The sequence below is a fragment of the Zophobas morio genome, unplaced genomic scaffold (genome assembly GCF_036711695.1).
Source record: "Zophobas morio isolate AGI-343-1 ecotype UQ-CSIRO unplaced genomic scaffold, CSIRO_AGI_Zmor_V1 ptg000024l, whole genome shotgun sequence".
Classification (NCBI taxonomy): Eukaryota; Metazoa; Arthropoda; class Insecta; order Coleoptera; family Tenebrionidae; genus Zophobas; species Zophobas morio.
In genome coordinates, this window is record NW_026972129.1 from 9,362,341 (window position 1) to 9,386,944 (window position 24,604).

The 24,604-nt window shown below is 32.6% G+C and overlaps 1 protein-coding gene across 2 annotated transcripts in view; it reads left to right on the top strand.

Annotated features, from left to right (window-relative positions):
* The window catches only part of LOC135135394 (hemicentin-1), a 454,269-nt gene that overhangs the window by 427,584 nt on the left and 2,081 nt on the right, over positions 1-24,604 (top strand). For both annotated transcript variants that reach the window (XM_064064429.1, XM_064064430.1), the window contains one exon: positions 20,173-20,348. In XM_064064429.1, the coding sequence (XP_063920499.1) occupies positions 20,173-20,348 (176 nt within the window). The remainder of the gene's footprint in view (positions 1-20,172; positions 20,349-24,604) is intronic.

Here is a 24,604-nt window from a genome sequence, read left to right on the forward strand (position 1 = left end):
AGTTCTGCATATCGGATTAAATTGACCCTTTTAAGAAAAAAACAAACACGTTTGTAACATTTATGCCAAAACTCTTATAGTTACAATACGCATTCATTATACCTATTTTTTTAATAATTCAAGAAATGTTTAAAAAGCTATAAATTACAAATGCGATTTTATCTGATGCAAGGTATTCAAAAAACACAAAGCTTCATAAAGTGTTTATTTTGTATTTAGTATTCATTATCAATATTTACAAAATTCATTTTGTTTAGAATGTGAAAATTCTCTCTCCTAATTTAACATTTGCATTTTTAACTGACTTAACAGCTTCGTTAAAGTTAAAGTAAAACAGACAACAATGTAGTTGCAAAGATATTAACCAAGAATTACAACACAATTTGATACTGTAATTTTGCCTTCAGTTTAAAAGTTTCAGCACTATAAAGCGCATGCGAACGTTTTTCTTCACTAAATTGAACAAGGAGTTAGTGAAACTATTGTTACAGTGGGAGAATTTATGAAATTACTACAACGCTAAAAGACATCTTAATTAGTCATACGTATGCAAATGAATCAAGACGCTACTGCATTCTGAATTTCAAAGACTGAAAATTAGCTTAGCTCTATAGCAAAGTAATGAATTTAACAGCAAATAGTATTCGTAGAGGTAAAGGGTATATTACCGCTTCAATTCAGCTCCTAATCGATTTCAAATTGAATTCTAATTAAAGGAATCTTTCGTTATTGAGGTGAGATCGTTTCAAATTAAACGGCATTAAACGCGTCCTAATTTCTTAACACTGGCAGTGCCAAGAAATCTCATAAAGGACGTTACAAATGAAATATGCCAATTTAATCCTCTACGAAAATTAGATCTACAATTTAGAATCCTCATGATTACAATTAAAACTTGTGCAAGGTAAATACGTTCCAGAACTTTCATCTTGTGAAATCAACACACCACTGACTTTGAAAATGCACAGAAATGTCATATTGACATGGGTAATTAATAATAATAATTATATGTATTGAACTAGTTTTTTCTCCCATGATTTTTGTGCACTTAGAACACTTTCGAGGCAAATTTTTGAACAGTACAAGTTTATCCCCTTAAGAACAGAATTTAATAAATGGATCTGAGATTATTTAAACACAACTTTCTTTGCCCTTGAAATACAAAAAAAAAACAAAAAAAAAAGACTAGTTTATAAACCAAAAGTATATTTTATTTTGTAAAATTTAAATAACATTTACTATACAAACATTTTGAGGTGACATCATCACGTTGTTGGTGCGGATGTTTGGACAAATTTTGGTTAGCGTTTTACCGATCTGCATGATATCCTAAAATGCATACAAAATTTGACAACAAGTGGTCAAGTTTCGGAAATTATCTATCTAATAAAAATCGGCACTGACAGATAAGACAGACAGACGGAAACGAGATATCTGTTTCCGTACTCTAGGGATTATGAAACTTTGAGAAAACATGAAAGTAGCCTTTCGTCGGTTGCATTCTACTATAATTCTTCCTTACAACACCAAAAATACTTTTTTTATTCACTGAATGTCAGAGTATTACACAATTTATAAAAATGAATTTCGCTGCTTTTAAATTAATCCCCCTCACGGGATTTTTTAAAAACAAATAATAGAATATTATTTTCTCGTAAATTTAAAAACCACCGCCTGCTGCATTTTAGCGGAAATGAAGCAGTTGGAAAAGTAAATGTTAAAAAACTCTCAAACTCCAAATTTTCTAAGAAAAAATATTTTGTAGAAAGTAAAAAATTGTGTAGTACTATTTTTATTAATAAGAAATATTATAGACAAAAAAGAAACCAAAGAACAGAAAGAAAATCATTTAAAAAATAAAGTTGAAACACAAAAATACTCATTCCTTCGGTTTTCTAAAGGAAGAATTTTTGGCTACGTGTGTCAGTCAATTCAAAGTTGTCGCTTCACCATTTTCTTTTAAGAAAAAGCAACATCACACATATGAAAATTAGAATTAAGTTAGCTTAGCGTTAGCGTTCCCAGAATTTTGGAAAATTTAGATGACAAAATCTTTTTAATCTAATCAATAAAATTCATAGGGTCGGTCCGGCAAACGGCTAATTTCATGTTTTTTCATCTTTTCATGGTCCCTGGAATATGAAAAAAGGGATTCCCCCGTTTCCGTCTGCCTAGCTGTCTATCGTCTATGTCAATATTTATTAGACAGACCATCTCCGAGGCTACTAGACCAATGTTGTCAAAACGCCAACGAAAATTGCAAATGTTATGTAAATTTCATAAAATAACATACGTTTATACTTGTGGTATATGAATCCGTCTTTATTTTATTTTTTACCCTGGGCGTTCAGATTTTCTAAATTTTATGTAAGCCTTGTGTACGAATGCTGCACCTGATAAACGACCGATGCTGTACTTTATACACTTTAAACGTCGTATTTTATGAACGACCTTGTACTTCGAATATTTTGAACCCAGAACTGTATAAATAACGAAGGCCGTACTTTGTACATTTTGAACGCGATACTTATTAATGAAGCAGTTTATTTTAATGACCAAATCAAGAACGATTTACTCCATTTTGCCGAAATGAAGATGTATCACTATTATTAGTAGTAAGTATTATCCTGCACCTACTCAAATTGATAGGTCCTTACTAAAATATCGATGACATCATCAAAAAATTTTCTTATGGAAAAACTTATTTAAAACATACGCATACATGGATGAGTAAATTTTAATAGTGTTTCTGTAATCATTAAATCAGTGTTGTTTCGTTGCCACAATTAAAAAAAAAATGATTTCGTAGGTTCTAAGAAAAACTTTGGAATAGATGAGCAGATGAAATGTGACTAGGGATTGATACATCATGTTCTCGATAATATTAAAACGTGTGGAAAGTTGATCCGGTTTTGTAGTTTCCAAATTAAATTATAAAATTTTGTAGTACTGTTCTGAATAGTTTTTAAAAAACTTACGTACATAAGGTCAAGGGGTTAATAAATCAGAGGTGTGAAAGCTTATTATTTTATACATTTTATGTTTATGCTCAATGCTAAGCAAACTTTTGAAACAACATCATCAACCTTGTGGAAATGATTTTGGTTAACGTTTTGCTATCTACATGATATTCTTAAAATACAACACAAATTTTTAACGCTAATAGATAACAGACAGACAATAAGCAGACCTATAGCTAGTATTTCATATTGGTAAACTCTTATTGTGTAGTTCCCTAGGTTCGACCCGGAAATTAAAAATCCGAGGCAAGTGAAAATATTATGTGGCGTCTTTCTTAAATTTCGTTTCTTTTTTGTTTTTTTTTTTGTGGATTTTTACTGTGTAATTTTTTTTAATTTTGTCAAATTTTAGATGTCATTGACGACAAATTACTTTTTCTGCGAAACCTTGTGCAAAGTGTTGAAACAACGAAAACTCGTCTAATTATTATTGTACAACTTTTAACAACATAACTATGAAATTAATTCACAACATAACATGTCTTTGTATCTTTAACATTCTTAAATACAGCAAACACTAGAACCTATTATTTTTGACGTTGCTGGTGTCGTATCAACGTGACGTTCATGCATGAATTTCCCTAGAAATATTCTTAAAAAAGATCATTGCTTGTGACTACTTTTTACCTTCATTCTTTTTTGGATGTTAATTGTTTCTAGGGTCTCATTATATACAAATCTCAAAGCAAGAATGCAAAGTGGATGATAATTCCTCCAAAAGCTTCTGTTCATACACCATTCAGTGTAATGCGCTAACTCAACTACTTTGACCCTTTAACTAACCTCATTACAAGCGGACACACGTACAAGTAATCACAGAAATTCCATATTATTTACTCCTTGCCATTACAGTATTTAACTTTCACAGTCAGACGCACAACATCACCTCTGTTTATCTATAACAGGTTTTAGTGGTTAACAACCAAGTATCTATTCAATAATTTACAGAGTGACAGTATTTTTGCTTTTACACTACACTTAAGCAAAAAGATTCATGATATCAAAAGTGAGAAGTAACGAAAAAAGTCTCCGTTAAAAATAAAAAATTAGTGTCAATGACGAGTCAATCAAAAGTCTGTATTCAAGTCAGCCATAAATTTCCAACATGATGAACATGAAGGTCTATGAATTGTTGTTATTTTTGATACAGTTTAATCTGGTTAAATAATATTGCTTGATGGTCAAGGTTTTGCACTGCGTCGCAGCGTATATGACGTCAGCTGGGATTAAACTAAAATCGTCGTTTTTTGTAATCAAAGTTTGAAACAATATGCAGAGCAGTTTCTGGAACACAAAACAATAATAATCATGTTAGCAAAACTTACTAATGAAGTGGACCTACTCCCACACAAGGTTGAAAGCAAGTGATAATGGTACGATAATCAGGGCACTTTAGCTAATCTAAAAAAGCAATACAAATTTACTAGTTTTTGTTGTTGTCTTTATATAAATATACAACATAATTTTACATCTCTGTAACTTAGAAAATAATTAGTTAGTATCTAATTTACCATCAAATTTCCTGTGTCGTTCTACATTGTATTCTAATTCTTGAGCTATATACTTTTTTATCATCCTCCCATGTTTATCGCTATTCCAGAATCTCGTACCCTGCAATCCATCCCATTAACATTTAAAATGTATCTCCAACTTTACCTCTCGACGAACTTTCTTAAGTTCCTGTATTTAAACGTCCATTTAATTGAATAAAACAACAAAAACGTCCTCAAGTTGGCGCTGGACGAGCACGCTGTCTTTATCATCGTCGACTCCTCACCACGGAACCACAAAGCAGCTAAAAATCCAAAACCATCGAGAGAACGATTCACTGTTGTAAATTAACATTTCCCTACTAAAACCATCAGACGATATTTAATTCTAAAAGGGCCATTATGTTTACATCACTTTTTTCGGTCTACTCTTTTTATACAATCGGGATCAGGCGACAACTAATTTTATTTATTTCTCCAAGTTTGAGAACAATGGGTACATTCTTATCATTCCACTGTCACATTCTTTGTGGGAAAAAGCAAAAATTGGAACAATTAACTTAGTTTAACCCACTCACAGAAGTTCAAAATCTGATATTTTCTCGCTATATAAACTTTGAATACTTTCCTTATACAAACGTCAAGAAAAGTGTTCGCTGCGTGACTAGGGAAAATTTTCAGTCGTAGTTATAGTTACAATTCACTTGGGTATATTTCACTTTTCACTTATCTAAGACCCACGCTACAGATTTTAGACCCATTATAATATCCAATTTCTCAGTTAAATTACGAACACGTTACGCATTACATTACGTTGAAAGAAAATAATTCTTTAATATAGTAAGAAAAGTACTAAATTATGTATATGAATTTACGGTAATGCACATGTGGACGAGATTTTGATGCACACGTCCACTTTTGACATGCAACATTGTTAATAAAACACCGAACGAGTAAAATTTTCCATAAGTAATATCTATTGATTTTGTGTACGTCTTTCATATGTCAGTGGGTAATTCGAATTTCAGAACATGACAAGAAACCCATTACAAGCAGCAAGCATCGGCACAGCGCCTAACGTCCAAATGTATTTTTCTCATCGCAATAACACAACATATTTCAAACCGTGTAATTGGAACCGACAGGAGTATCGAATTCCAGTCGATCAAAATGTCGAAAGCAATAAGCATTTAAATAAAAAATCGACTCTCAAATCCCTCAACAGCAATATTCGACTCGCTTCGTACTGACGGTCACCCGATCTCATGGCCACACGAGGGCAAAGGGGCCGTAAACTCACTATGGCCCTTTCACTTCATATATTTCATGTGATGTGTTGCCAAACTCATTTTATTTACGCTAATGTTTAATGACTACAAAATACTGAAAAATGTACATTGCGCAACCAAATTCGTAACTTTGGAATAAATACACTACGTTCAGTTAGAAAGAATCTTGTGCTAATTGCAACTAAACTTTAAATAATTAAAATTCATTCAACTACACAACGTTCAAGTATTGATTTTCACTTGTCGAGCGTAAGCTAGGGGGAAGTATTGTAATAGAGTCCATCCGACGAACAGTTACTCTCATAGCTTCTAGCATATGAAAAGTAGGTCTTCCGTTTCTGTCTGTCTGTCGTCTGAGCATATTACCGTGAAATTTAAGATTAAATGTATCGTGCAGATCGTAGATAAATCACTAACCAAAATTTGCCTGTTCGTCCCCTCCAAATCTGATCTGAAAATTTAACTTAAAAACTACGAAACCGATTGCGCTGAAATTTTGCAAGCATTTTAAGTTTATCGAGAACACAGTGAATCAAAATTTATTTATTTCAAACCTGTTTTAAATTTATATAGTGCCACTGTCCTTTATTTGTAATTGTCATAGATGAAATAATTTTGCAAAATTTGTAAAACAATATTTTATAATTTGTCTAAGAAACTGGACATCAGAGGTAAGGAAAGTCTATCTAAATAACTTTGGACCCATTTTTATTTCCTGAGCGTAAGCTAAGCTATCTGTGTCAATTTTTATTAGACAGGTAATCTCCAAAACTACTGCACCATTGTTACCAAATTTTGATGTAAAAGGCTAAAAAAAATGTGCCTGATCATCCCCACCAATAATGGGACGACGTCATCTCCAAAATTTCCAAAAGTAAATTTTATTTAAATTTTATAAAAAAAAAACATAGGTAATCCTGGACCTATGGTTTACGCGTCCGTGTCAGATTTTTGGAAAAAATTCTAAATTGTGTACCATTTTGCAATTTAACTTTGAAACTGCAAAACCGAATACTCTAAAATCTTGTAAATGTTTATCCCCTCCCAAAAAATTTTACCGAATAAATCCTGTGTAAAAAATATGCAAAGTGTGATTCTATACGTGTAGTTTATCAATATATTCATATTTTGTAAAGTTTCTTATGGGTGACTCAAAACAAATATGTAATGATCAGGCATCATAATTATTTTATTAATCAAATCAAGAACGGCTCACCCCATGTTTTCGGAAATTTGACACTGCTGTTATTGTTAGTATTACACTGCAACTATTCAAATTGATAAACGTGTCGTTGCTAAAATATTGATGACGTAATCACAAAATTTTGCTATACAAAAACTCACTTCAAATATACGCCTAGCATACTTCTTTACCTGAACTTTACCAGTCTACACATATGCGTATTTGTTTTAACTCACAAAGATTATCATAAAAAAGTTAAATTCTTTAAACAACTTTAGACCAATTTTTTTTGCTAAAAGCACAAATGTTGCTAATGTGGACGTTAGCGACAAACAGCTGTTATCCATTTGGACTTTTAAAATACAACAGAATTACAAAACGCAGAAAACTTTTGTAGGAGTATCAGTTCAACTCAACATGGTTACACAAACATCCTACAATTGAAACTATTTTTGTCATTACTGTTCTTTTTAAAGTTGAAGATTTATTTATGACATTACGAACTTTTCCAACATGACACTGTAAACACTTTTTGATGTAATAACTAACGGAAATGTTATAATGGCATAATTTTCACAAACCCGTAGTTTCATATTTTCTTGAGGTTGCATTATTTGTTGTACCCAAAACTCTTGATTTCCCGTTTCAATATGCACAATTTACCATCTCCCGTGTGTCTGTCTACTCAAGGTTATATTAAAGTATCTACAAAATAGCCGAACAGATTTTGAAAGTATACTTCAAATTTTTGTTGGAAATAGTAGTTACAGTTAATTACCCTTTGCTCAAATCATCAATCTCACTTTAAATAAACATTACAACAGGTTTCTTTACAATAATTTAACAATCTGTTCCCACTTTACGCTTTACTTACTTAGAGAGTGTCCTAAAGAATAAGTCTGTAGGAACAAATTTTACAGTTTATTTCAGAATTTTTTTTTTATTTTCATAAGGCACATAATTATTTATGAATTACTGTATTTTTGTATTTATATGTATCAGGAATATCATGTAGATGGTAAAACGCTAACCAAAATTTGGCTAATCATGCCTACTAACAATTTAATCACGTCAACTCAAAGCATTCCAAATTAAAATGATTTAAATGTTGTATAATAATAGCTCCTATACTTGTAGTGTATGAATGTGCTTTGAGATTTTTCCCGAAACGGCCAAATTTTGCAAAAACAGTAACACAGTATAATAAGATTTTACCACTAACACAGGACGTAAAACTCCATGAAGTAGAAATTTATATATCAGCACACGGACCTACAATCGCACCTTCGATGCGAAACTTTATCGTTTCTTTTTTTTTCTCATTAGAGAAAATAAATTTAATAAAATGAATCACTCTCTAATCATTTTTTATTTTACATCAAATTAAAAACAAGGCATCCCATTTTCTACAAAGTGTGAAATACGCCCGTCTTTATTTTTAATAATGATAAAATAAGAATTATAACAAAAATATTTAGAATATTTTTTCCACTTTGGTTTAATTAATAATTTTAGCCCTTTGTTTTGAGGAGACAAATTCATTCAAATTAAACAAATTGCTACGTACTATCTTAGAACACCGGATAGGAATTTCAAGAATATTAAATGGATCGTTTTTGAAAAAATAAAAAAAATGGAGATGCTGGGGTTCTCCCTAAACCAAAGTCCACCCTTTCAATAGCGAACCGAACGCCCTCACCCCAATTCCACTAACCACATGCTATACAGACAATATAATACGACAGAAATAGAACTAGAACAAAAAAATGCATTTGAACTATAACATCTAACTAATCATTAAATCAGTGTTACATACTGCATGGCAAAATTTCACACACGCTCCTTGTGTTGGTTCTAAGATATTGGAAAATTATACAAACTTTGTTTTTTTGTAAGTAAAGTTAAAAATATTGTTACATTATTAACAACAGATGAAGAAGCATGTCATAAATTGCAACCTAGATTTACTTACTAAAATTTTGAGATGGGTAACATCATACAAGTTTTGGTGAGGATGAACAGCAAAATTTTAGTTGGCACTTTACCACCCATACTTAAAGTTCACAGTAATGCGTCTAGTAGTTTTGCTGATAATCGGTACACGCGTCACTGTAAGCTTGACAAGCATGCATATTCAATCATTTTATACAAGCATGCTTAAATATCTGTTGCATAATATTTGCTCAAAATTATCCAACAGACACTCATCACTCAATGATGCAGTTACATGTGCACCCTCTGCAATAAAATTGCCGACAGATAAACAAACGCTAGACAAACAGAAACGGGAGATTGACATTTTCGTGCTGTGCAATCTATGAAACGTAGGGATAACATCAAAATTAATAAATCTATTAATGGACCACAATTATAAGTAACATTTAAGTCCATTTTAACCCAAGCATTGAAACACTATGAAACAAAGGAAGATTCAGCCTAGATTGTGTCCTCTTAATAACATAGTAAAATTCGAGAAAGAGCAACTTTCAATCTACTATTATGAAATCCACCTCGTCTGTGCGATACTTTAAGGTAAAGTTCATCCCCAATGTACATTGTTATTATTATACTCACATCTCGTACCAATACAATGACCTGACCCTTTACGTTTTTCCCCGTCAACGGGGAAAGGATTAAAATTGTAAAACCTCGCCCTAGAAAAGAGCTTATTGAATATGATGCATGTATAATAAGTACAAACAAATAAGTAGATCTAATTTATAAATGTACATAAAAACACAGACGCATACTAAACTACAGCATGAGTAAATTTGTTTGACATGTATAGCATACTCAAATTATTAAATAATGTTACCCTGAGGTTGCACAAATTGGCTAAAAAACAAGATTGAGAAGCTGCGGCGAGTAACGTCTTGTAAGGGTGAGCATCGTGCAAAAACTGAATAATTAGCTTCATCGAACATGTTTTTGTTATCTCTGCAGTTTGAAAGATTTGAAAGAGGCACAAGAAGTTGATAAAACTGACTAATGTAAATATGAGGACTTTACGCAACTTTTAATAACCACTAAGCAGTTTATGTCAGCTATTGTTAATTCATAACGATATATTCACTGGACACTGAACGCAGAAGGGAGAAATTAATAGAACAATATAAAACAAAACTAATTCATTATTTGAAACCTATTAACAAGATTAAACGGAATACAATTTTACTTTTATTTTTAGTACAGCAGTACACTTGCAATGCAATTATCTAGTTAAATAGTAAAGGTTGTTTTTCTTTCATACTTGATATATTCTGATGATTTTTTTCTTATTAGCACAGCACACATTATAAAGGCAAAAACTTAAGTAGTAAATTTCAATAATTGATAAAAACTTTAAGTATAGACAATTTTAAACTTTGATATATCGAGTATGTACGTATACTTACTACAATACTAAATACTAAAACCACCCAGTACAGAAGATTCACGTAATATCTATCACAGAAATGAACAAAGGTTTACGACCCATTAATAAATATTTCACCGGAAATCGATTGGTATCCGGCCCATTTTCGGACTGATTTGCGGTTCTACTTCTAGCCAACAAGATCCTTCTAATATCGCATACACGCCTTGGTTTTATTGTTCACGAATTTATGGTGGTCCGATTTCAACAGCAGGTGAATAATTTAGTAAGGCCATTTATTACAAAAAGGCGAATATATAACACCCCAACCAGGCCACAATTTCTCCCTTTTTTCAGGATGGGATTTTTACGTTCACCCTTCGTGATTACATTTTATCGTAACTAGCTATGTTTAAGCAGGAGAAAGAAACCAGTGCGATTTAAAAAATACCATTACCCAATTCAGCGAAAGTCGTGACGAAATTTGATTAGAAGACGGGAGAAGGATAAAATCTCGAAGGAGAAACCTTTGCGACTTATCAGTCGCGGGCATCGAATTTCCTGTTGGAACCAACGAACGTGGAATTATATTGATGAATGCTTTTGTTATTTTTGCCTTTTCGAAGACATATGTATTTACGGTTAGATAGCATTTAATTTCTCATCTATTTCGTTGTCACATAAACAACGAAATTTAACAGATATCTTCAACAAATATTGCCCACGACAAAATCAGAACTCGGCAATATATTATAGTCACAAAGGGTATATTTGCTGTGAACCTAAACTGTAGGCATTTTTCGCGGATATGAACCTTAAATACAGTGGAAATATGTATGTGCAATACTATCAAGTTACATATAATCTTTACATATTTTTCGTTTAGATATACTTACATAATACTATTAATTTCTCCATCGAGTCAAGCAAACTTATCTAACACAAGCAGTATAATCTGTTGGATCACGAGCTCGTTTTCTCTAGTTACATATACAAAATGAAAGGGTTATGCAATGTTTTACATTTCCCATTCAACAACGTAATAAAAAAGTGTTCTGCTGTTTCTTTCCTAAAGTAAATTAAAAAAAAAACGTGTAAAATTTCATGTTCACAAATGCTTATTTCCGAGTGAATTATTCCATATATTCATCCATCAATCCAATAAATATACAACCAAACTATTCATTCTAGGAATGATTTTGTCCGATTTGGAAAAGCTTTATTGTCTCTTGCCTGAGCCTAAATGTTAGTTATTTATTCGTACAGTGCATGAAAAATGAAATTAAATAAATTTTCTTCTTGAACAAATGTTAAGTCTGTCACAAATGGCGTTACACACAGTTGCAGTTAGTTAGACAGAAGTCCCCTTGCCCTTGTACCACAATTAATTCTGGATGGGTGTTACAGCATATTCTACAACGAAGATGACTGCTGTAAAAGAATTACTGCAACTCCTAACCAAAACTATTCGATTGCTGATGATTGACACCATGTTACGTTCCTTTACACTAGTTTTTTCTGCTTCCACGGATGCAAAAATGTGAAAAAACATCGAAACTAAACTAAGTACATATAAAAAGTTAAAATTAAATAACGAAACACCATATGTAAGAACTGCAGGACTTAAAAATATTTAGAAAAAGACAGCCAGAACAACCAGTGGAGGAAAAGATCGCACTAATCGTTGTGCCTTAAATTTTCTGTTTCTTTATGTCAAACTTAACTCTCTACTCTTCTTGGACCTCTGTTATACCTTTTTTACACCGCTGAACTTTCTCGGCTACTGTCCCTACTTGCTTCTTGTGCGCTGACAATTTATGAATATTCTGAAAATTTTATCACACTTCAAAAATATCTTCACAAATCTACTAGTAACAAGAATGGTTGCCATCTCTTAAGAGAAATAAATGTGTAGATAATTAATATTCTTAACACACTTAAAATAAACTTCACTATAATCAGTCCAGTACTGTGGGGAATTATCTGACTAAAAAATCGTTTCGAAACAGACAGATGGAAGCGAAAGACCAAGATTTTCGTATTGTACAAGCTGTAAAATACTTAAAAATTGATCAAATGCACCAACAGGGCAATGCTGCCCTAAAGTTGGAGTGTTTTGTGTTTTCCATCACGTGACTATTTTATTAGCAAACTGGATATTAAACTCCGCACTGTTCTTTATGCAAAGCCTAGCTCCTTCGGAAGCAGAAAACCGAGACTGGTAGCGTTACCTCCATATGGAAGACGTGAGAGGAGCAGTATTATCACATGCAATGCAGCTACAGGCGGGACATAACTGACCTTATAGAACAAGGATACGAAAACATAACCTCTCTTGGTCTATGTCGACTCTCATCTTCACATGGTAAAGATTGTGTTCACTAAAGCTCTGGTGAAGAACAAACAAAACCTTTAGTACCTTGTTAAAAGGTAGCAAATTTGGTACCATATACTTCTACCGCATTGGTACTTGGCTGGTCTAAGACGCTAGGACGATAAGGGCTGCGAAACAGGCAAGCGGTTGCTTGGACAGCGAGGTACTTTTATCTCTCCTGCAATGAAAAGTTTTTGATGGCCCAGGAAAAACGGAAAGATGGTTACCCCGCCAACCCCAACGGTACATTGAAGGGCCTTGCCGGTCCTTCGTACTGGGTAGATTTAGGCTTTGAAGGTTGTGGGTTACCCGTATGGGAGGCGAAGGGACAGCGCACTAATACACAGCCTTTCACGACTAAGAGGTCAACAAATTCGCTTGATGCACTAGCTAGGTCTACCAGTAACCGTGGAACTCAGGAGCACGATGCGCTGCATCGTACGGGCCCTACGAACCAACTCCGCAGTAAACTGGCACATGGAACTGGGACGCCTTACTATCTTAACTACACACCCCAAAAAATTAACACAACACGTTGATTTTGCGAATTTACTATATGAGATGCTTCTGTAGGCGACTGTAGAGTTTATAGCGAAGTAAATAAAGACAAAACGATCAAAAACAAAATTTACTACCAGAAGTTGACTTTTTATCTTAGCCATTAAATGTTAATAACAATTCAACACAAACAAAAGTCAAATTATTACGAAGGATTTTGCACCCCTTGCTCTAATAACAGCCTGCATTCGTCGAAGCATACTGTCTATTAAACCCCTAATGTACTCTTGCGGAAGATTTTCCCATTCTTGCACAATGGCATTCTCCATAGCATTAAGGTCTCCAAGAACCAATCTAGGCTCCTTTATTCTTCATTTCATCTGGTCCCATACACGTTCAATGGGGTTCATGTCGGGACTCCTGGTTGGTCATGGTAGAAGCGGAATTTCAACCTCTTCTAAATATCGTTGCACAATGTGAGCTATATGACGCCGCGCGTTATCGTACATATATATAAAATTTGGCCCTATGTAGGCTTCATAGGTCATGACATGAGGTTCCAAAACATCGGTGATATACCGTCCAGCTGTTAAACGAGCTGCCACCAATTCAGTATGTCAGGTGTAGGAAATGTTACCCCAAAACATTATAGAGCCTCCTCCAAAATTCACTTGTGGAAGGATACTGATAATAAGATATAAATATCGGTCCGCAGGTCATCTGTACACCGGCATACGGCGATCTGAGGGATACAAGCAAAAAACGAGATTCGTCTGCAAACAGTATATTGCTCCAATCCTCGACATTCCAATGCTGATGATTTAACGCAAAGTTTAAACGCGGTACCTTGTGTGATCTAGTTAACAAGGGTGCTTTGACAGGTACTATTGGACGCATACCAACTTCTCGCAAACGATTTCTTACCGTCTCATCACTCAGCACGACATCGCGGGCGGCAAAAATCTCTTTTTGAAGCATTCTTGCAGTGCAATGTCAGGTCCTAAGTGCTGTTAAGCGCAAAAATCGGTCATCTCGTTGTGATGTTTTCCGTTTACGACTTTGTCCTAGTCTTCTATTCACGCTTCCAGTAGTATGGTACTTTTGCATTAGTCTAGAAATGATCGAACGATCAATGCCCAGCAGATTGGCCACATAGCGTTGGGTCCGACCATCTTCAACCAAAGCTACAGCCCAGATGGTCGCTTCTTGCTATAAGTTACACGCATCAGTTTAGGAACATTCATTGTGTGCCAAAATTCAATTCATTCATTTCACAAACATGTGATTTAGATTAAGATATTTTTTCTTTTACTAGATCCATCAGTTACAAATTTCGTTGTAACTAATCATAAGGCATGTTTTTTAGTATCTTTTTTTAATTTTTTCGGTTGTTACTAACAAATCTGAAATGTTGTGTTAATTTTTTTGAGGTGAGTACAATGCTTAAAATAATAATACTCTTAAACGAAATTTTGTACTGTTTACAACAAACAAATTTAATTTTCACATAATATAACTACAAATGTTTTTTTTTCAAAATTCAATGCGTTTTCCAGATAATAGACTACTGGATATCTGCAATTCAGCAAACAGAAGTTCAGCAAGGAGAAAATCGACACAAAAATGCCTTCTTTTGAAATTGTTTGCAAATGTTTGACCTCGTTCCAAACTGAAACGCTGATAACTTTTCTGTTTATGAGGCTTATTGAAGTCTCCCTAAACGGAAGTAACTTTTGTATTGAAACTGAAATTATTACACAACCAGTGTATCGTGCATATGCCTTAGTATAATTTTATTACAGAAAGTTGCCAATACATGTTACAATCAATAACAGATCATTTACTTTGCTTAACCTTTCGTAACTCTTTTTCTTTTTTTGAACAGAAATTTGATTCGCACGAATCTTCTCTTCTGTGTAAAAAATAGTTCAAAGTTTTAGGTATATAGATTTTCTTTTGTACCTCGTTTTCTAGAAAGAAAATTCAAGTTTTCAAGTTATTTATTAATATGTCCTATATACACTCTTATTTCGTTCCTTGTTACTGCAAAATCTTTAGAGCCATATAACATTGACGTTTCCATTAATTTACTAATTAATCTGATTATTTATTTGACAACGTGGTATCAGTAAAAATTGTGAGAGGTAAATGATGGGAAAGACAGCTTGTTCGTTGAGTAGCAACTTAAGGTCATTTTCTGTGAATCGCACTTAACATTCTCTTTTTTTACTTCCCAAGCGTAAATTAAGACTACTTTCATGTTTTCTTGACGTTTCATGACCCCAAGAGTACAAAAAAATATGTATCCTGTTTCCGTCTGTCGATTTTTATTAGACAGATAATCTCCGAAACTACCGGACTGATTGTTGCCAAATTTTATTAAGTATATTAGGTTATATTATAAGTAAATTAGGATTGTCGGGCAGATGGCAAATCGCTGACCAACATGTGTCATATCTAATCATCCACACCAACAATTTGATGACGTCCCCTCAATTTTTTTTAGTAACCACCATTTAAATTTTATAAAATAACATAGTCTTGAACTTGTACTTGATGAATCCGCCATGAGTTTTTACCCTAGGCACCCAGATTTTTAGAATAAAATCAACATTGTGTAACAACTTTTTGCAATTTAATTGTGAAACTAGAAAACCGAATGCTCTGAAATCGTGCACAAACGTTTTATGGTTATCGTAAGCACAGTAAATTGTTAATCAAAATTTATCCGTTTATCCCCTCCCAAAAAAAGTTAATGACGTCATCTCAAAATTTTACCGAATAAAACAACATTAAGAGTCTGTAGGTGTGGTTTATCAATGCGTTAATAATAATTTTATAACTGCTTATAGAAAATGACAAAAAAATTAATGAATGAGCCGACATATTTTATTATCCATTCCATTTTCCAGAACATTTGAGGGTATATACAGTACTATTATTAATAGTATTTATTACACTGCACCTATTCAAAATGATATATGTGTCCTTACTAAAATGTTGATGACGTCATCAAAAAAAATATGTGGAAAAACTCATTAAAAATATGTATGTGGATACGATGTTTCTTTACCTGTATTTGAGCATTCCACACCTTATATTAATTTTAGCTCATAAAGATCATAAAAAAATCTCTTATATTCATTTTCCCACCGTCATTATTCTGCTATTAACAGAATATGAATATAGATGTATTATTAATGAAGCCAAAGCAATTTTAGCACCCAACATTATTAATATTTTAATTGATATTAAAATAACCTTTCAGTAAAAGCTCTTACAATGCTAAACAAACTTTTGCCCTCATTCTCTCCAGAAGTGCATCACTACGACAGGATGCATCAAAAATATGAAATAAATATTACTGTCACTGTAAATGTTAAGTAACATTTTGTCGTGATTTGGCGGAAATGGAAGCTAATATTTTACATACGTCTCTTTGAAAAATGTACAGGGTTAGTGCTTTTTTTTGGAAATTTGGTGTGGATATGTAGTTAAACATGACGACTTGATCACAATATTTTTCCTTTTTTTTACCGCTTTTGGTTTGACACACAAAGTCGCCTACTTTTTGTTTTTAATGGAACACCCAGACTTTTTTGACATTTTCTGATGCAGATTAAAAACTAATTTCAGAAATTATCAACATGTTTATTTCTACTAATATGTACAAAAAATAGAAAAAAATCACCTAATATTTTAAAATGACTCAGTGAATTATGTGCATTTTACAATATTATGTTTTTTTGTAAATTTTTTTCAATTTTTTTGTATCAGTAGAAATAAACATGTTGATAATTTCTGAAAGTACTTTTTTATTCTGCTTCAGAAAATGTCAAAAAAATCTGGGTGTTCCATTAAAAAAAAGTAGGCGGCCCTGTCTGTCAAACCGAGAGCGATAAATGAAGCAAAAATGTTGTAATCAAGTCGCCATGTTTAACTATATAATCAAAGCAAATTTCAGAAAAAAATTTTTCAAATAACAAAGTTATTCGACCGTTCCGGAACTTTATACTAACCAGGTATATTGGGATCGTAAACATGGTTATAAATCTGACAAAATGAATGAAATAGACTTGGAAATTCCTACCACTCTATTACGTACTTACACCTTTTACAGCGTACCTTTTAGGTAATGATATTACTTGGTTGACGTTCCCTATTTTTTTTTCTTTTTTAGAAAATCTTGTACCAAGAATTGTTTTAAACGTCTTTATATAATATAATAAATTTATCTAATTCACGCTACAAATGTATAAGCTGTTATTAAAAATGTACAATGTCACTACCTAACAGCAAGTGTCTGTTCTAGATTATAAGGGGGTTATTTATTTTAACACAAATTTCGTCCTTTTGTTCTTTTAACAAAAACTGTACAACTGTTTGTTGAGAATTGCTTTCCCTTTTACAGAACAAAAATATCTTTTAAATAAAACGCCTCCTTGAGTGAAGTTTATTTAATATTTGCTTAAAATAAGGTCATCAGATTTCTAGAAGGGATAAACAAATAAATTTTGGTAGTTACACAATTATTTGAGTTTTGTGTCATATAAACCTTCAAGAAATAATATACAGAAAAAGGAGATTTTTACGTAGTCACTACACGCCATAATTTTATCACTGATTCTTATAAAGCTTAGGCTCACACCATTTCTCATTCAGTTCTGCGTAACACGACCCTTAATAAGTTATTAAGTGGGATCTAAGACACGAGTTAATTTGGACTAAAGAATGTCTCTTTACAAATTGATTAAACTGATTTCTTACCGTTTTTTGCAACCGTGCGGCGCTGTTTCAAAGAGCTTAATTTATTGAATTGTTGAATTCGTGAATTGATTTAGCAGCAATCATTTTAGAATTCAGTTCGAGAGTAATTTATTAATTGAATATGTACTTTAAAATTACAAGAAAGCAATAAATTGCCTATATAAGTATTTTTAAATTATTGTAATTAAAAAGATGATCAAGAAAATGAAGATAATACAGTATTACCAAAAAAAAAGACAAATAAAATGTTCCTCTTCTAAATCAATCATTTGAGCTCTCCAATTGTGTTCCACTCATGTAATTTTTAAACGAATTTATCTGTTATTTTTGTGTTCACTGTAAATATTGAGTAAACCTTTTTTTTTTAATATCTACCATAACAATACATCAATGAAAAGTAGACATTTTCAGACGGGTTGTCTTTTTTCTAGACACACACTAGCGAAGGCTTAAAGTAACCCACATCAGACTTGTATCATTTTAGGTACATTTATTAATTAACAAGGTAACTATGAACAAACAAAGTAGCATACATAAAAACGTATTGTATAGTTTAATTTGTACTAGACGAAAACAAAAAAAAGCAATTTAATGTCAAGCCTGCTAACTTCTACAAACACCGCAGCAATTCAACTGAAGCAATATGTAGCTATTACTGTTCGCTTGTTGTAATCGCTCTATTTAATTCCAATCCTATTTATTGTTATCTAACCTAATGCCACATAAAGCAGCATTGTATCAAAGAACCTCTTTGTTACACAATTGCTTTTCTCCATGAACACCTCTTGATGGACTTCTTGCGGCGTTTCCTCCCGAGTAATAACAGAACGATTATGATCCAACGGCCAGGATCCGTAATAAAACATAACCACAACACTCACCGCCCGGTAGTTTTCGCTAATTTGATCCTTAGGGATTCCAGCAACACAAGAGGACAATCGGCGACCGCGAACATTAACTGAAGTTTGGTTGCGATAACTTTAGAACGACCCGACTTAATAGAATGCTTTACATGTTAAAGGTTCGCTCGGGGATTTAGTTTTATACCTAGAAAATGGAAGAGATCCCTCTTATCTTGATAATTCTTAACAAACTCAGAATGAATTCCGCCCAAGCAGGTCTCTCTTTTTTAATATGGATGAAAACAGATTCCATCTGCTAACTTACGTAACACAAAAAAATTATCAGTTGCGAAAATAAAATACCGATCTTCCTTTAACAAAAATGTGTTATTTTTGTTATTCAAAGCAGCGAAGCATCTGCCCGGTTTGATGGCAGAAAAACGTTTCAAAAATTGAACGTTATATGAATAATAAAACGTTCAAAGTTTCCATATGCCACATTTCACAATCAACCCAATTACCAGGGCGAATAGTGTGGGTAAACACGGGAATATTTGACGTGCTGAATCGAAATTTAAATTCAGAACAGGTATTTTTGCCTTATGTAAAGAAAAATTTCCCTCGTAAAGGCGATAAAGGATTTTAACTTAATTAGAATTAATGCGTGGCTGATTTATTTACAAATAAAACAATCCAAGCATGAGAGCGTTAATTTAGCGTAGAAATTTAATTATGGGAAGTGATCATCGTTAATTAAAAGATCTGAAGTATATTCAGATTCTGATACGTTTTGTTAACTGAATATTAAAGAAAAACGAGATTAAAAACAAAGACGGGAATAATCGGCGCCTTTGCATAAAGTGCAGTTTATGAAATAATTCATTTAGGTTTCTCACCGTTGACACCCGGATATCCATCGCCGTGTTTTGATTCTTTCGCAAGAATACAAAGACAAAGCCAGATTGTCGGAGATTTACAATTATAATTCCCTTCTGTTTGTGCATTCCTATTCCTGTTCTGGCCTGAAATCCCAAAAGTCGTAAATAAACAAGGACGCTGAGTGAAAACCGCGGTTTTACGTTCGCGTAATTTAATATTCTTTACATTTACCAGAATATCTATCCGCATTTGTCACAGATAATACCGGTAATTTGGTTACTATCATGTAGTATTTCATTTGCAAATATGATTTACCGACTCCCCCCATCCTTTATCATTTTTGCATTGTGGCAAGCACACAAATTGAGTTACTAAGACGAATTATTCATGAGACTAATTTGCGGAAAATTATATGACAAAAACACAAAATACTCGTTTGCCCTTTTGTCTGTAACGCTTTATCGAAAAATTTCAGGTCGGCCTATGGTAACTCCAAGCAACAAAACCATCACGGCGGTTTACGGCCAGCCGTTGACTCTGACAATGGAATTTTGTGCCAATCCTCCTTACAACAAGGTCTTCTGGATAGCGAAAAATAAAGTTTACATTCCCGGAGACGCTGACAAAACTGTGATTGCTTATGGGATTACTGTGAGTATTCTTGTTAGAAAACTGTACTTACTGAACACACCGTTTTCGTAACCTTCTCTAAACTGACATTTTCTTTTTTGTAGATATAAAAAGAAACGCACTTTAACTTTACGATAAACAACTACTGTGCTTACGGCATCTCAAGCACTTTCCTAGATGTAGTGTGTCGGCTCAGATTTAATACATCAAACTGCAACAAAAACTCGGTCATATGACAAGTAAACGTAAACTCTAAAGAAGTTTAGCTTAAGTGGCTGACGTTTTATATTTTACAAAAAATTTAGCTGCTATCTTCTTCATCCTTTAAGTAACAGAACTGATTAAAGTAAACATTAATTATATATTTTCCAACTGGTTTTATGGACTTTTTCTGAATGTTATTTACTACAATTACAAAATAGGACACATACGGAGAAAATTTAATAGATAAAACTTCGAGGGTATGAAAATATACACTGTTATAGATTTATTCGTTAGCATACTTGCATGCGCTTCACGAAAATATAAACCACAAGAAAATCTGAACATGTTCCTTCTGACCTCAAAGAAGCTAGAAGGTAATTAACTAACATCAAATTATGATTTTTCAAAATCACTTTTCTTCTCAAAACGTTTTTAAGTATCTTAAAATGCTAGTTATTTTGTAACTCATTTTAATACTCACTTCATAAACAATGTCCAATTTGACAAAAGAGTACCAAATTCAAGATCAGAAACGACATTATTTAAGGTGTATTTAAAACGAATGACATACACATTTTAGACAATTAAAAATGTAGGGGAGTATTTATTACCATCATATCGACAGAATTTTCAGTAAACTTAATGATCAAAAAGCCCTAAACACTAACAAAAACAGCCATGGATTTTTGAAAGTTTGTCTTTGATTATTGCCTCTTCAGCTCAAACTTTCAAATTGAGGGCACTCTGACAAGATAAAAATTCTATCAAAGGCAAATCTTCGAAAATACATGACTGCCTTTGATCGTGTTTTTTATTACTCTTTAGATACGTAATTCAAAATTAATCCTTCCTACATATTTTACAATCGCACAGTCGTATGAAATCAGATTAATTATACAGGATGTCTCATAAAAAATGGGGCATTGTTAAGGTGCATAACTGTCACCTGGTTATTAAATAATGTCAGATGGCTGATAAGCACGTGCGTGAAATAAATACTATTACTGAAAGAACAGAATTTAATAGTAACTATAAAAAAATTAAAGAAACTTAGCTTTAATTAAAGTAAATGCTGACACTGTCCTCCACCACAGACAATGCAGGCCTGCGGTCGCCAGACCAAATTGTTTCTTACTTAATTGGTGAAAATGTTAGGAATCTGTCTAACCCTTGCAATAGCTCGTTCTAAACGACGTTGTTCGTAAATAAAATGCATGTCGGCATACTCAGTAGTCCTGGCATCGTTAAATTCAAAGCAAGAAATTGACTAAAATGTCGCAGTGACATAGTATTGACGAATCATAAGAATTTATTTCGTTTCGAAGGAGATCTTTCAACAATCAATTGTGTTAATTATTTAAAACCATAAAACTATCCCTTAATAAGGTGAAAACACCTATTTTAAGACCCAGCAATGACCCGGAAATGACCGGCATTCAGGCAAGACTTTTAACATTACGGATACTAAGACAAGTAATGGTATGCATTGATTAGATTAATAAAAAAATTTTGAAATCCTAGAATTACAGCACACAAATTCGCCTGCTATTATTCTCTAATCTCATCCCATTCCCAAGAGCCTAGCGTAACTACCGACCATTTATCTACGCATCACTTGAAAAGTGACCTACATTTTGACCTACTGGTGCTAACGAGTAAATTTATAACAATGTATATTTTCATATATTATTTATTTTATTATTATTATTATTATTATTATAAGATCCACCACAACCCGGAAATGACCGGCATTCAGGCAAGAATTCTATCATTACGACTACTAAGACCAAGTAATGATATGCATTAATTAGATTAATAAAAAACTTTTGAGATCCTAAAATTACAGCATACAAATTCGTCTTGAAATGTGACCTACACTACTTTGGCCTACTCGTGCTAACCTATTCTGAATAACATAATCAGATCGTAATGATAGAAGTCTTGCCTGAGTACCGATCATTATTATATTATTATTGTTGTTGTTTGAAAAACTCGACGGAAAAAAAATAATTTCTATTTGTGGAGTCTTTGACATATAATAATATACCTAAAAAAATAAAATATTTTAACTTCTCTAGCCTTTGCATAATATTTAAAATTGGTATGCTACTTATACAAGAGCTAAAATAGCTTTATATGTATACATAATATTTTAGAATGTTTTTATAAACACTACACAAGTCACTCAGACAAAATTCCGCGGCATTTTATCTTGAGAACAGACAAAGATGTTAAAATTCTGGAAACGTCTTTGTTTTTATCTTAAATTGTTAAGCTTGACTTAGTAAATTGTTACTACAATACATGTTTTTACTTCCCGAGCGTAAGCTAAGGAAGTATTGTAATCGAGTCCATCGGGCGACTGGTGTTAAATTATAACGTTATATTTTTAACGGATCTGATAGATCATTAAATTACCATTATAATGATATAAAACACTTACATGTGTTGTATTAGCTTCACCTGTAAAAAATATAAATTATCTAAACCAAGAGATATATCGAATTGCTATATATTGCCATGGTAAAAGATGTTCAAACACAATTACATTACTACTCTTAATTTGTAACGTCATAAAAGTTGGACCACTACAATATTTTTTCATCATCTGTCGAAAATAATTAAAAAATTATATCCTAAAAAACATTTTTTATGAAAATTGGATGGGTAATAGAAACCTTACTTGATGTCCAGCTCGCAGCTCAGATTTAAGGTCGTTAGATTTATTTTTAAATTAATTAATCAGTTAATTTAAAAAATTAAAATGATACATTATTAATCACGAACTAGTAAGAATTTTTGTGCTCACTGAAAAGGACAACAGTTCGAACACATATTTAAATGACTATTTTTTAAATCACATTTTACTCATTTTTTTGTTAAATAAACCGTCGCTACTTTATTACACTCAACTTCAATTTTTTTATACATATCTATAATTTTTTTAACGGTTATAATTATAAATGAAATAAACACATGAGGGTCAGTTTATAGAAAGCGAATTAAATATTTAATTCTCGATTAATTTAACAAAGGAACAAAATGTAGAATATGAGCCCGTTATTGGTTAAAACATACACGTTGCATAGCAACGGACCTCAGTTAAAAGTTAATCGCGATTAACTGATCTACCAAATTCTGTTAAAAAATATATACGTTGCAGTATAAAAAATATGGATATGCGTCATATTTTCAAAGCACTCCTTTTAACCTAAAACCAATAGCGTTTACAGAATTTCAATATCTCTATCCGTTTTCAAGATATTAAGCCGCGGAGTTTTATCAGGGACACTATATAGTGCAAGGTGTAGTAAGAATTTGTTCAGCCACTGTTGCTATTGGGGAAACAATAATTTTTCAGCGAAACCGATTACATTCCTTACCGCATGATTTATTTCCTACACATATGGTGAAAATAAGTGTGACGAATTACTTATTTGAGATGAAATAGTCTGTAAATTTATGGATGATAATATAATAAATCAGTGAGAAAATCACAAATTTGAAAAATTAGAAGAAACCAAGTAACCAGTTACATTAATCTTGATTCGTTATGTTACATATCATATGCTTGTACGTACAGCGCTCGTTTGCAGTATGAAAAACATACAAAATATAAACCAAAAGTTTTACAAAAAAAAACCTCAAACAACTCAATCTTGTTTGCTGGCAATACACATTTGTATATCAAAATTTTTAGATAACAGAATTCTTTTCTTCCACTCATCTTTGCATTAACTTGCTATGTTCTTACATTTGATTGAGTATTTGTTCATTGAACGCTTCCATTGCTTTATATATCTGCTCTCCCACTGTTGGGCATTGCGTTGTGACCTCAACAGGCATAGAGATTTTTTTTAAATAAGGAATTCTCATATCGGATGCTTTTAATAGCACGCCAAAATTTCCACAACTCTAACAATATTCCTCTTCTAATTTTTCGTTGATAATAACTTTTCTTCCACACTGTCTTAGCCGCTTCTAAACATCCATCCAGAACATAAAGGACACTATTTGCTCGTAAAATTGTAAACATCATGAAGCTGCTATAATTTTTGCAAAAAGAATGCTCC